Genomic DNA, 13,441 nt, shown 5'->3' on the forward strand with positions numbered 1-13,441 from the left:
ATGGTTCTAGAATTCCTTCCCTTTGAAGTCTTTCTAAGCGTTTCAAGTTTATATGGCCTAATCGACAATGCCACAGATAGGTGAGATCTGAATCATCCTTTTTGGCCTTTTTGGTATTTATGTTATATACTTGTTTGTCGTGATCTAATAAATAAAGTCCATTGACTAATCTAGCAGATCCATAAAACATCTCTTTAAAATAAAACGAACAACTATTGTCTTTTATTAAAAAGGAAAATCCCTTAGCATCTAAGCAAGAAACTGAAATGATGTTTTTAGTAAGACTTGGAACATGGAAACATTCTTCCAGTTCCAAAACTAGCCCGGAGGGCAACGACAAATAGTAAGTTCCTACGGCTAATGCAGCAATCTGTGCTCCATTTCCCACTCGTAGGTCGACTTCACCCTTGCATAACTTTCTACTTCTTCTTAGTCCCTGTGGATTGGAACATAAGTGTGAGCCACAACCTGTATCTAATACCCAAGAAGTTGAATTAGCAAGTATACAGTCTATAACGAAAATACCTGAAGATGGAACGACTGTTCCGTTCTTCTGATCTTCCTTTAGCTTCAAGCAATCTCTCTTCCAATGCCCCTTCTTCTTGCAGTAGAAGCATTCGGATTCAGAAGTGGGTTGACTGACCTTCCTCTTTGCAGATTTGGCGCCAGTTTGCTTAGTTGGGATGGCCTTGTTGCCACCTTTCTTAGCATTCCTCTTCTTTCCAGATTTCTTGAACTTGCCCCCACGCACCATAAGCACATCCTGCTTATCACTTTTGAGCGTCTTTTCAGCGGTCTTCAGCATACCGTGAAGCTCAGTGAGCGTTTTGTCCAGACTATTCATACTGTAGTTCAGTTTGAACTGATCATACCCGCTATGAAGAGAATGGAGGATGGTGTCTATAGCCATTTCCTGAGAAAATTGCTGATCCAGCCGACTCATATTCTCAATGAGTCCAATCATTTTGAGAACATGTGGACTTACGGGCTCGCCTTTCTTAAGTTTGGTCTCAAGAATTTGCCTATGAGTCTCGAATCTTTCGACTCGAGCCAGATCTTGGAACATGTTCTTCAACTCACTGATGATTGTGAAAGCATCTGAGTTGATGAACGTTTTCTGCAGATCCGCACTCATGGTGGCGAGCATTAGACATTTCACATCCTTGTTGGCATCAATCCAACGATTGAGGGCTGCCTGAGTGACCCCGTCGCCTGCAGCTTCGGGCATCGCCTCATCTAGGACATACTCCTTTTCTTCCTGCATAAGAACTATTTGCAAGTTCCTTTGCCAGTCAAGGAAGTTTTTCCCGTTCAACTTCTCCTTTTCGAGAATTGATCGAATGTTGAATGAATTGTTGTTTGCCATATTAAAAACTACAATTGAAAAGAATAAACAAATAAATAACCATTCACAGTTTCTCTTAATAAACTTAAACTCTAGCATACATGCATAATTCAATGTTTATTAAGCATTTTATTCAAGTTATGTGTTCCGGCAGGTGTGAATAAAATGATTCCAAGATCCTAAAATCATTGAAGAACTAAGCACAGTTTGTCGACTTAATCCTAGAACATCTTAGGTAAGCAAAAGCCTTTTGCTAATAGTCTAGAAACTATTCTTGGTTGATAGGTACGTCTAAGAACTTTATTAGGTAAACCTATCGATTTTGCCACGACATAAAAGGACTCCTTACTTATATCGTTGAGTTTCACCAAAACTAACATGTACTCACAATTATTTGTGTACCTTGCCCCTTTAGGACCAATAAGTAACACCTCGCTGAGCGAAAACTATTACTAGATTGATGTAAAGGATATCCAAGCAAGTGTATATTTTGGCATGGCACCTTTTAACTCAATTTTTAAGTTTGGAACTTAAGGCTCTTACTATGTTGGTTAGATTTTAAGTGAACTAAAATCCTTAATCATGCAACATAATCAAGCTTTTGATCTCATGCATTTTAAGACATATTTAAAAGCAATAAATAACTTAAAACATGCATAAGATATTTGTGATCTAGTATGGCCCGACTTCATCTTGAAGCTTTGACTTCAAAGTCCGTCTTGAAAATCTCCGTGGGAGGCACCATTTTCTTCAAATAGGATAAGCTATAACTAATTACAACTATTTGATGGTTCGCAGACCATATTTGAATTGAAAAATAACTTTGGTACTTTAGACCAATTACATTCAAATTAATGGTACGCAGACCATATTTTCTATCCTATTTGGGCCATACTAGTCACTTCATAACCTGCAAAACAGTACATATACAATATATACCATTCACCCATTCATTATCATGAATGGCCCACATAGCTGGTTAGTAAAACACATTATGCATCACGTAAACATTTGCAGCAATTAATCAAGGGCACCAATAATCTACCAATTATTCAGTCCTTATTAATTCTAATCAAGTTGTTTTAACCTTAAGGATTTGTAGACCTAATCAAGAGTTTATGACTAAAAAGCGCTCCCACTTAAACCAATAAATTTATATGCTTTACTAATTTTAAACATAAAAATGTATTTCTAGTCTAACCGGAAACATACAAATTTAATTAAAATTTAAAGCTCATATAAATTTATAATTGAATCCAAATTGTTTAATTTAATTTCAGTCGTATTTAAATTAATTCATGATTTTAATTTTAGTAAAATAATTAGAATAAATAACATTTATTATAATTACAATATTAAAAATTAAAATCCAAAAAAATAATTTAAATTATTAATTTTAAAATTAATTAAAATTACGTGAACTGAAATTTTCAAATTAAACATTCAAAACGATCTAATCGTAACGCAAACACCCTACGCATTGCACGCCCATGGGCCGCACGCACACAGCCATCGCTGGCCATGTGCGCGCAGCCCATGCGCTCGTCGCATAGCTGCTGCATCTCCATCGCAAGCCTCCGCACGCACTGGTGCTCGCTGCGCGCGCCAGCGCTCATCGCACGCGAGCTATCGCTCGCAGTGCGCGCGCGACATCGCTCGCTGGGCGCGCGAGCCATCGCTCGCTGGGCGCGCGAGCAATGCTGGGCGCAGCGCTCGTGGCACGCGAGCTTGCGCTCGCTGCGCGCGAGGCTGCGCGCTCTTGTGCGAGGCAGCGCGCGTTGTGGCGCAGCTCGCTTGCTGCCCACACGCGACTGCCTTGGCTCGCCCTTCGCCCATGCCCATTCGTCCATTGCTCGTGGCACACGACACAAGGCAGGGCTGCTGCCTTGTGCTCGTGCACTACGCCCTTGCTCATTGCATTCGTGCCGCACGGGCGACGAGCTCCCTTGCTCGTCGTCGCATGCCCGCATTATACAACACCCTTAAGGGTAACACGAAGCGTCCATTGCTTCGTGCGTGCAAGTTTTATGAACGAATCGCATAAAAATTTAAAATTTATATTTAAAATTAATGACAAATTAATAAATAATATTAATTTCATAATTTTAGGGCGAAAAAATCGAAAATTTATTATCCAATTGATTTCCGATTGTTATGGATTCAAGTCTAGGTCATAAAAATTTAAAATTTATCATAAATTTACAATTTTTATGGTGGTTTTTAATCATAGGTTTCTAATTAAATTACAATTAATTATGAAAATCAAATTAATTCTAAATTATTCTAATTTTCAACAAATTAATCATAATTACAAATTAGATTGCATAATTAACAAGACTAGGCATTCAAACTTGTTAAACATATGCAGTAGGTCAATCAAAAATTAAAGATTTATCAACAAGAATCGCAAATATTTAATTTAACATCTTAAATTTACGAAATTTTGCATTCGAAAAACTAAAACCTTCGAAAAGTCATAGTTAGGCTTCGAATTTGAGAATTCTGGCTTCGGCAGAAAAAGACTATTTTTGTCAAAATTTTAGAATGCCTTTTACATGCGGAATTGACACAAAAATCACTCAATTCGGATGAGTAACGAAGAAACTGCCGAAAAACTGCGTACGTATAATTAAATAAACGCAATTTGCAATTAATTAACAATTACGAAAATTAATCACCCCTTTTAATTCTTGCAAATTTGTAATATTTAACCATGTTCATGCAATTTAGATTATGAAAATAATAAGGGGCTCTGATACCACTGTTAGGTTATGATACATATGACATTACATAGATCATGCGGAAACAACCATTAACCCAGGACAACATATTATTTACACATAATCATATAGCATAATTTAGATGCATACTCTTTGTTGCGTGCCCTCCCTAGCTGCGCCCGAACCGAACAAGAACAAGTCTTTAGGACTCCAAGTGTCGTCCCTCCGTAGATAGTCCACAGTACGTCCGGATCCGCCTTAAGATTGACCAACTAGAATCGCCCTTAAGGTACTAGAAAATTTCGGCACTTTTATGAGCAAGATGTGTGTTTTAATTTTCTCTCAAAAACTCACTTTTGAATACTTTGAAACTTGTTATAAATTGTGAGCCCTAGCCTTATATTTATAGGGGTATGGAAAGGGAATCGAAATCCTATTCAGATACAAATTAATTAAACCTAGAATCCTACAAGAACTCTAATTTTAATTAATTTATCAAATAGAATTAGGAATTTAATCATTAACCGAACTCTGCATGTTTTAGGAAACGTGCACGAACACAAACACTTGCACACACACGCACGGCTGCCACGATGGGCCACATGCGTGCGCGCGAGCAGCAGCCCACGCAGCGCCCGCGCGCGCTGCGCGCTGCGCGTGCTGTGCGCGCTGTGCGCGCTGCGCAGCCTGCTGGGCCTGGCCTTGCGCTGGGCCTGGCGTGGCTGTTTGTGCGGCGCGCTTGGCTTGCTGGGCGATGGCCTGGCTTCGTGCTGGGCCTCGTCCGGCAGGCCTCGTCCGATGCTTATTCGTACGATGCGCTTCCGATTAAATTTTCCGATTCCGGAATTCATTTCCGATACGAACAATATTTAATATTTTCGATTCCGGAATTAATTTCCGTTTCGAACAAATATTTAATATTTCCGTTTCCGGAATTATTTTCCGATTCCGGTAATATTTCCGATTCTGACAATATTTCCGTTTCCGGCAATATTTCCGATTCTGGCAATATTTCCATTTCCGATAATATTTTCCGATACGTACCATGTTTCCGTTTCCGGCAACATCTACGACTTGGATAATATTTATTTTTCCGATACGATCCATATTTCCGTTTCCGGCAATATCATCGTTTCCGGAGTATTCATTTCTTGCCTGTGACGATCTTAGCTCCCACTGAAACCAAGATCCGTCGGTTCCGAATATTCATAGATGGAGTATTTAATGTCATTAAATACTTGATCCGTTTACGTACTATTTGTGTGACCCTACGGGTTCAGTCAAGAGTAAGCTGTGGATTAATATCATTAATTCCACTTGAACTGAAGCGGCCTCTAGCTAGGCATTCAGCTCACTTGATCTCACTGAATTATTAACTTGTTAATTAATACTGAACCGCATTTATTAGACTTAACATAGAATGCATACTTGGACCAAGGGCATTATTTCCTTCAGTGTGTTCACTAGTACATAATTAACTTCAGGTAACACCGAAAAACTGTTACATAAAGGGGGTAAAGTGCTTCCATAGATTATAAAGTAGCACTTTATGGGTGATACATCTGCTCGTTTATTCATTTTCAAGTTCTATACGTTTTAATTTTTATTCATTTAGCTCACTTATTCAATTTCAAGTTTTTGTTCATTTTCAAATCGTTTATTCATTTTCAAGTTCTATACGTTTTAATTTTTATTCATTAGCTCATCGCTTATTCAATTTCAAGTTTTTGTTCATTTTCAATATGTGGTAATGACCAATGACGTAGTTGGCTAGATGCAAACATTATTTTTTTGTTCTGGTAATGACCAATGACGTAGTTGGCTAGATCCAAAGATTGGTAATTCTCAAATGAATAATAGTTGATCTTAAATGAATAAAATTCTAACCTATGACTCATGTGATTTGAAATCTCTTTTTTATTTTTTAGAAATATTTATTTTTAATTAAACACTAACCTATGACTCGTGTGATTTGAAATCTATTTTTTTATTTTTTAATATGATTATTATAATTGAAAAAAGCTAAAAGATTGAAAGTTTGTTAATTCACAAATTGCTTTTGGTCATTCCCAAGAATTACATTAATGAGGAAAAAAAAGTCAAAGTCCTAATATAATGTTGCAAATACTTCAAATTTGTGTACCAAAGCCTCTAATGTACAGGGGTTAAACTTCACCACTCCCTCAAATAAAATACACCACACTCACCATCTTTATTTTACAAGAGGATTTGGTTTTCCTCCTTTAGTTGGACTCAACTGTCCACGCGTCGTCATCGGAGCTAATTTCGACTGACCTTGAACAACCACCTTTTGGGTGAGGCTAAGTTCCCCTCTTTCTGTTTCAGTTGCTTTGGGTGGGTCGATGCCTCTGTGGGGCGAAAAGTTGGTTCCCACAACGAGATGTAGTAACCACCAATAAATCACAGTACATATTTTATGGCCCTAGTACCGTTGATGGCATCATAATGGAGTAGAAACCCATTCCTAGGCCAATTAAGGTGCGGTTTAATTTCAGAAATATCCCACGACGTTCAAAATTAGATCAAGCCAATACATACAAAAGGTCATACAATGCAGAGAGACGATAAAAAGCTCGAATCATGCATCTGGTACAAGTAGGCACATATGTGATGTTATCATCTACCACTGTTTGGAATGGAGAGGCTGCTTTCAAGCATGAAGGATAAATCGTGCATCTCTGAGATCAAAGTCTCGGCAACAGACATAACATTTAATGCTTCCTTCGAGCTACTTTCACTTAGGTTCATTCCATCAACGTAACAATCACTATTAACATCACCACGTTGGCTCCTACAAAACAGTAAAACTGATATTCATTAGCTGAGCTCTTTCCAGATTCAATTCCATCAAATAAACTTATACAGTATATCAATGTAAACATTCACTTTGGTTCATGTGTAAAGACAGAGGCCAATAGATGTAGAGTTGTAGACACTAGACATAACTCAAATCCAACTCTAAACTCCAAACTTCATAGTATAGACCTATACAGACCGTACTAGTCAGCCAGCTCACAAACGTCAAAATCTTCACTCCAACTTATCTAATAAAAACAAGGATTATCCTCACCTCTACTAACTAGAGATTAACCATGGTTTACTGAAAACCTCCTTAACAATAGGAAATATTACCATAAATATATTTTAATTTTAGGAAATGTAACCTTTTTTTCGGACATCAAATATATATCCAAACAGAGGGTTTTTTTTTTTCCCTGGAAAAGGTTTAGGCATAGAGTAATGAACTTGCAAAACAACACATATAATAGGATAATGGCAGAAGCATATATTCTACAAGCTGTTTAAATATACTCTCTCAATTCTGGGTTTATCTTCTGTCCAGCCTTGGCGCTATCATACTAGTAATAGAAGAGCATTTTCTAAGAACCCTTGGCAGCTATCATACTAGTAACTTCTAAATAAAAAGTATATCTTTAATTAGGCACAAAGCAAAGAGATGCAACTGAATCAAAACATTACAATAATGACAAGCATGATGCCAGTAATTTCATTCCCAGTCACACTCCTAGATTTAACTTACATAAAAGCACATTTGAAAGCATGTTAGTTCCAATCATTTATCCTACTTTCTTTAGAATTTTGTTTTTCTCCAATTTAAAGTTTTTCGCTGTTCAAATTCACTGGCAGCAAGAAACTCAAGCAACATGAAGGACATATCATGGCTCTCTAAAAGTGAACTTTTTCGCAAAGCATTTAGTAAGTTAGTCACAAATATGTACACATGCTTACCTCATGTAATCATACATGGGGGAGGAGGATGAAGGTAGTAAAATGGAAGTTGAGGTGGAAATACGGAGTTGTTAGAAGCAAATGGAGAAGGATGGGCTTTATATTGTCTGTAAATATAACCAAACAAATATATTTCATTAATGATTTTAGCCACCTTAGAACCAAACAAAATAATTAAGTTCACTTTCTTGTTTTTATCCCCTTCTTCCCTTTCTTATTTCATTTCTCTTTCTCCTATAAGAACCAAACAGCCCCGATTAAGAAATGGGTAAAATTGAAAAGTGAGTTAGCTGAAACAACCCTCATGGTACTCCCTCTGTATTTTAAAAAGAGATACACCTTCCTTAAACGGTCGTATTTTAAAAATACACTTTCCTTTTTTGACATGTTTTGGTCCCCACTTCAAATTATATTAATATTTCTCTCTTTCTTGTGGTCCCTACACTTACTCACATCATCATTTTACTATAATAAATAATTCACCCACTACCCCACTTTCATCTTATTTTAATAAATTCAACTCACTCTTCTAAAATTATATGCCGGTCAAAGTGTATCTCTTTTTAAAATACGGAAGGAGTATCAAGCAATTGTTCTAAAATAATATAACAGTTTCTAATAAATTTTCAACCACTCTGTCCTATCCAACGCCATATTTTCCTCAATCCCAAGTAGGCTCATATCATGCTCAATCACCTTCCTCCAGGTTTTCTTAGGTCTTCCCCTACCCCTTGCAATTCTATCACTTTGCCAACCAAGGCATCACTTGATCTTCTGCTTACATGCCCAAACCATCTTAAACGATTTTCCATCATCTTAAAATCAATCAGTGCAACCCTACTTTCTTCCTAATAATCTCATTACTCAAACGATCATTTCTTATATGCCCACACATCCAATGTAACATGCGCATCTCCGCCACATTAAAATATTAAAATATTACACACAAAGTCCCCACTCCCCTCCATTGTTTGTTATTTCTCACTTTCTCATGGGTCTCACTTATAAACAATTGTCCATGAGTTTACTTCCTTTTTCTTTGATTAAATTATTCACACCACTTTCTTTTCTTATACTTCCTCCATTTTTTAATTACTCGCAACGTTTATATTTTTTACACTATTCATATATTCTATTTTGCCTATTGTTGGTGATTTATATGTAAGATAAAACATAGTCATATGGGATTTTGTTAGATTCGTCTCAATGTGTATTTTCAAAATATAAACTTTTTATCATTTTTTCTTAAAGATATTAATGATCAAAGTTGTACATTGGCATGCGTGAAAATGACTAATGTTGCGAGTAAAAACAAACAGATGAAGTATTTTTTTTATTGCCCACTATTCTAGTTGCATCATTATTATTATAAGAAAATCAACTCACCTTTTTTAATCTTTGTGCCAGTGAACATGTAACTTCTCAAAAAATACGAAGGGAGTAATTTTTAAAAGAAAAAGTTAAGTAAAAAGAAAAGAAAAGAAAAACAAGGGTAGTGGGGCCCACGTGACTACCAACACTTTCCAGATTGTAGAAGTAGAGGATGAAGATAAAAGTTAAAAATATTAAAAAAAAGAAAGAAAGAAAAGAGTTGAAGAGGGAACAGTGAAGAGAGAGACAGTGAATAGAGAGAAACACAAACAGAAAAAAAATCAAAGAGAGAAAAGGAGTTAAGGGTTTTCTCTCTCCTCCGCCTTACTCGTCTATTTGGCCACTACCCGGCCATTTACACAACAGTGGAGTTGTCTGGCTATGGCGACTAAAAGCCCTAAAGAATCATTCCTTTTTGTTAAAGATTGATGGGTCAACTTCTTAGCCGTGTCCGAGAGCAAGTTGTCGGATCTGAATGACAGCAAAAATGCAGAGTCCGGAAACAGAGCTCCTCAATGTCAATCGTCAAGACAAAATTTCTGTACGGGAAACCCAATGGATCTTGGGATGTCCAGTAATTCTAGTTCCGATAATAAAATAGAAATCAGGTCAAATTTTCAGATCTTGAACAGGACATATAGATATCATGTTTGATTGGCTTTAATACTAGTTGTAAGCTAATTTCCCCAAACTATTAAACGTGGTAAATCAAAAGTATATACGAAGTATATCATAAAATTTGCACTATACAATTCATACATTTTGATGCATTGTTACAGTGATCAAACAGATTGTGACAGCAACAGAAAAGCCTCTCAAAAGATTGCTACACCTAATACTTGGTAATAATTATAAATGGAAGTACGACCAACAGAATAGTCTATCAGTGATCTATGTAAAGAGGACATATTCACAATACAAGGAGCGGGTCCCACATGGAGGGGGGGGGGGCGGGGGAGGGGAGAGGGATTCACACTAATGCACAAAATGAAACTAGAGAAACAACTAGTACAAACATCTTTCGATATAACATATGGGCTAGTGTAACTCAAAAAATTAAGGCATGGTCATAAATCATAATCTCAAAGTTAAAAGAAAGGGACAAGACATTAGAGAAACCAACACAGAATGACGCTATAAAGATGATAAATCGCAGCACACTTACCTAACCAAATCAGGACCTTCAGGTGGTGAAAATCCATCTGGTGCAGAACCATTTTGGTGAGTGAACATTCCAACATTTAGATCCAAGGGAATCGATCTGTTAGGCCCCGCATATTGTGACTTCATATTGGGGCTGAAATGATTTAATTCTGGTGTGTTTACCATTGTGACATTGGTGTCTTTACCAGTTACCATATTGGGGGAGCTAACGATTACATTCCATGCATCAAACAGATCACCTTTAACAGCTTCTTTGTCATCAGGTGCATTCGCTGAGCTACTAAGATTTGCTTGCATATTACTTGAACTCGTAAAATCAGACCATGCACCAAATGGATCATCACTTTCAGGAGCAGATTCTCCATTATGTATTGCAACTCCATCAAACCGGAGTTGATTGTCTGGTTGACTAATAAATTGTTTGCCACTGTTACTAAATCCTGAAAACAAATAACCATCTCCACTGCTCAATATATTTTCAGGAGATCCTGCTACTGCAGCTTGCAGTTGCGGTTCTAAAATGGATGTTGAGCCCCCAATATCACCCGATGAACTGAATGTGCTATTGCCCTCAACCTTTATTAGGCTGTTAGGATCTTTCTGGAAGCTGATTTGATCTGAATTAGCGTTGTTATCATCCGGTCCCAAAAACCCATTTCCTGTATGAGTTCCCGAGCTCCGGAAATCACTCCATGAACTAAATGGGTTATCATTCTCGGGTGCTGCTTGATTTTCAGAGTTTCTTGTGTCGCTACTTTGAGTTTGATTTGCATCACTTGCTATTATACTTGAAAAGTCATTCCATACCACAGCTGAAATATCATTACTAATCGGCTTACTGTCAAAAACACCACGTCCTGCAAAATCACTCCATGCATCATGCGAGTTATCGTTCCACAAAGCCAATGAATCACTTTGATTACCATTTCCCTTCCGATCTACCACTTCTAGGTTGCTGGCTTGCTGATCCTTTTTCCCAACACTAGGTCCAGCAAAATCATTCCATTCATCACATCTGCTTACATCTTCAGTTGATATTTTGTTATCAGCTTCTTCTTTAGTAATTGCTTGGTGTTGATTGTCAGAACCCTTAAAATCATTCCACAAGTCAAATGAATTATGAAGGTTATTGGTAGTCCTACTTGCAGGTGACTTGCTTTCTCTGCCTTGCAACTGATCAAGTCCACCTACAATACCTAAGTGTACATCATTATTCCATGACCCGATTGAATCACCTAGATCAGATATCTTATTCTGGGTCCTTTCAACATTGATACCTTCGTGTTCAAAGTAAGTAACATCCAACGGAGCAAGATCATTTTCTCCATCCATTGCTGGATCACCTATACCAGCATGCTCCTCTGTCTTATCGCTGTTGATCTGCGATTGAATATCTCCTCTAGTACTTGATGTTGTAAAACTGTTCCAGGCATTATCAGGCCCTTTAAAAGAATCGGTCGGGAATTGGATGCTTTTTGAAACCACAAAACCAGTGAAATTATCAAATTGGTCAGAAGTAAAGAGTCTACTGCTACTATCAGTACCAGTCACAGCTGCACTGCTTGGTTCGCTTTGAGTAATACTATCATTTATAGACATCCTAAAGTCCCCCCAGTCACAAAAAGAATCATCACCATCTCTTTTCTCAATATTAGGGGAATTGTCCAACATGGTAGGTTGTTCATTTGCTGGTGACCAATCAAAAGAGGGATCAACTGGTTCAGTGGCCTTTCCACCACCTTCAACCAAGATATTCCCGTCAGATACCCTAATGTTGAAAGGTTGTACAGACTCCAAGTTACTCCAAAGATTGTCACTAGAAATAGTCATACTTCCTGAAAGAGCATCAGAAAGTAAGCTATTGGCTGATTTCTCAGATCCAGACTCTAGGACGGCAGATTGAAACTCCGCTCCCCAATCAGAAAAGGACTCGGTATTCTCACCCTCGCCAGACTTGGAAGCAGCCTCAGTAAACTGCGTATTTTCAAACAAACTAAGACTCCTCTTTCCTGAAATTCCACTTTCTTCATTTCCAAATTTTCGACTCACCACCACATGTTCATTGCGAACAATAAAACCATTATCAATACTTTCCTGACCTGAAATATCCTCTATATCTACACCAATTAAACTCAAATAACTTTTCCCAGGAAGCCGTTCTTCAGATTCCACACCAAATTCTCTTGAATCATCAGACCACTTTAGCTGGAGATTAAGGAAATCCGATAACGTGATTTCGTCCTCCTTGATCGAACTCCGCCCTCTATCCCCAAATTGATTATCTCTAACCGGTATCCCAACACTTTCCTGCAACCCCATATTCAATCATAACTACATATTCAAAATACGGTTTCCACAAAACAAAATTACAAACAATGTAGTACAAAAACAAGTCAACGCCTAGCAAAAATTAATGGAAAGAAAACAGAATGTTTACTTACGAATCCATCCAAATCAAGAGACTTCAAAAACCACTGAAACGCGAAGGAATTTTTGAAAGAAATCGGCTGACGAAAAAAATCTTGCTGCCGCGCATGCCCACAATATACACAAATTATAGAATCCGACCCTCGCAATAGCTCTCCGCTGCAGTTCTTACATCGCAAAGCATCAGAGGAGGGCTTTGATCCAGCGACAGCTTCTTCGAAAAATGACGATGGTGGAGAATCAAGTGAGTGATCATTAAGGTTGATAGAATCAAAGCCAGCTTCTTTCTTCAACAAGATCTGAACTTGATCAAATAGATTGGGTGATACCGAGTAGCTATTCTCCATTAAAAAGGTAAATGGGGAAGGATTGGTAGCATGTCAAGGTTCGGAAATGGCGGTTAGGGTTTCGAATTTGTTCCAATTAATTGAATTTCGTTGTGCCAATGGGTTAGAAACTTGGAATTTGGGAGTGAGAAACACAGTTGATGACTTGGTTCGTGGGAATGAAAACTTTTGGGAAAAGAGTTTGAGAACAGGATGGGAAGTTGTTGATACTAGCTAGGTCCCGTAGAGGATGGCGCAGCGGCTATCCGATACGTGCGTTGAAACGAGGAAGTGTTGCTCCATAATGGCTTGTGTCC

General features: G+C 37.7%; 1 protein-coding gene across 1 annotated transcript; it reads right to left on the reverse strand.

Moving 5' to 3' along the window:
• Window positions 1-6,095: 6,095 nt before the first annotated feature.
• Window positions 6,096-13,404, reverse strand: LOC110804623 (uncharacterized). The gene is made up of 3 exons (XM_022010223.2): window positions 12,813-13,404; window positions 10,373-12,678; window positions 6,096-6,877 (listed from the first exon to the last, which is right to left on the reverse strand). Exons 1-3 carry the CDS (start codon window positions 13,143-13,145, stop codon window positions 6,703-6,705), a joined length of 2,814 nt encoding a protein of 937 aa, XP_021865915.2. The 5' UTR covers window positions 13,146-13,404; the 3' UTR covers window positions 6,096-6,702.
• Between the last annotated feature and the right edge of the window lie 37 nt (window positions 13,405-13,441).

This window comes from Spinacia oleracea, chromosome 3 (genome assembly GCF_020520425.1).
Source record: "Spinacia oleracea cultivar Varoflay chromosome 3, BTI_SOV_V1, whole genome shotgun sequence".
NCBI classification, from domain to species: Eukaryota; Viridiplantae; Streptophyta; class Magnoliopsida; order Caryophyllales; family Amaranthaceae; genus Spinacia; species Spinacia oleracea.

Coding starts and splice junctions, on each gene's coding strand:
- LOC110804623 (XM_022010223.2), bottom strand. CDS start 13,145: ATGGAGAATAGCTACTCGGTATCACCCAATCTATTTGATCAAGTTCAG. Junction 12,679..12,812: donor CTCTTGATTTGGATGGATTC/GTAAGTAAACAT, acceptor ATGGGGTTGCAG/GAAAGTGTTGGGATACCGGT. Junction 6,878..10,372: donor GAAGGTCCTGATTTGGTTAG/GTAAGTGTGCTG, acceptor ACTGTTTTGTAG/GAGCCAACGTGGTGATGTTA.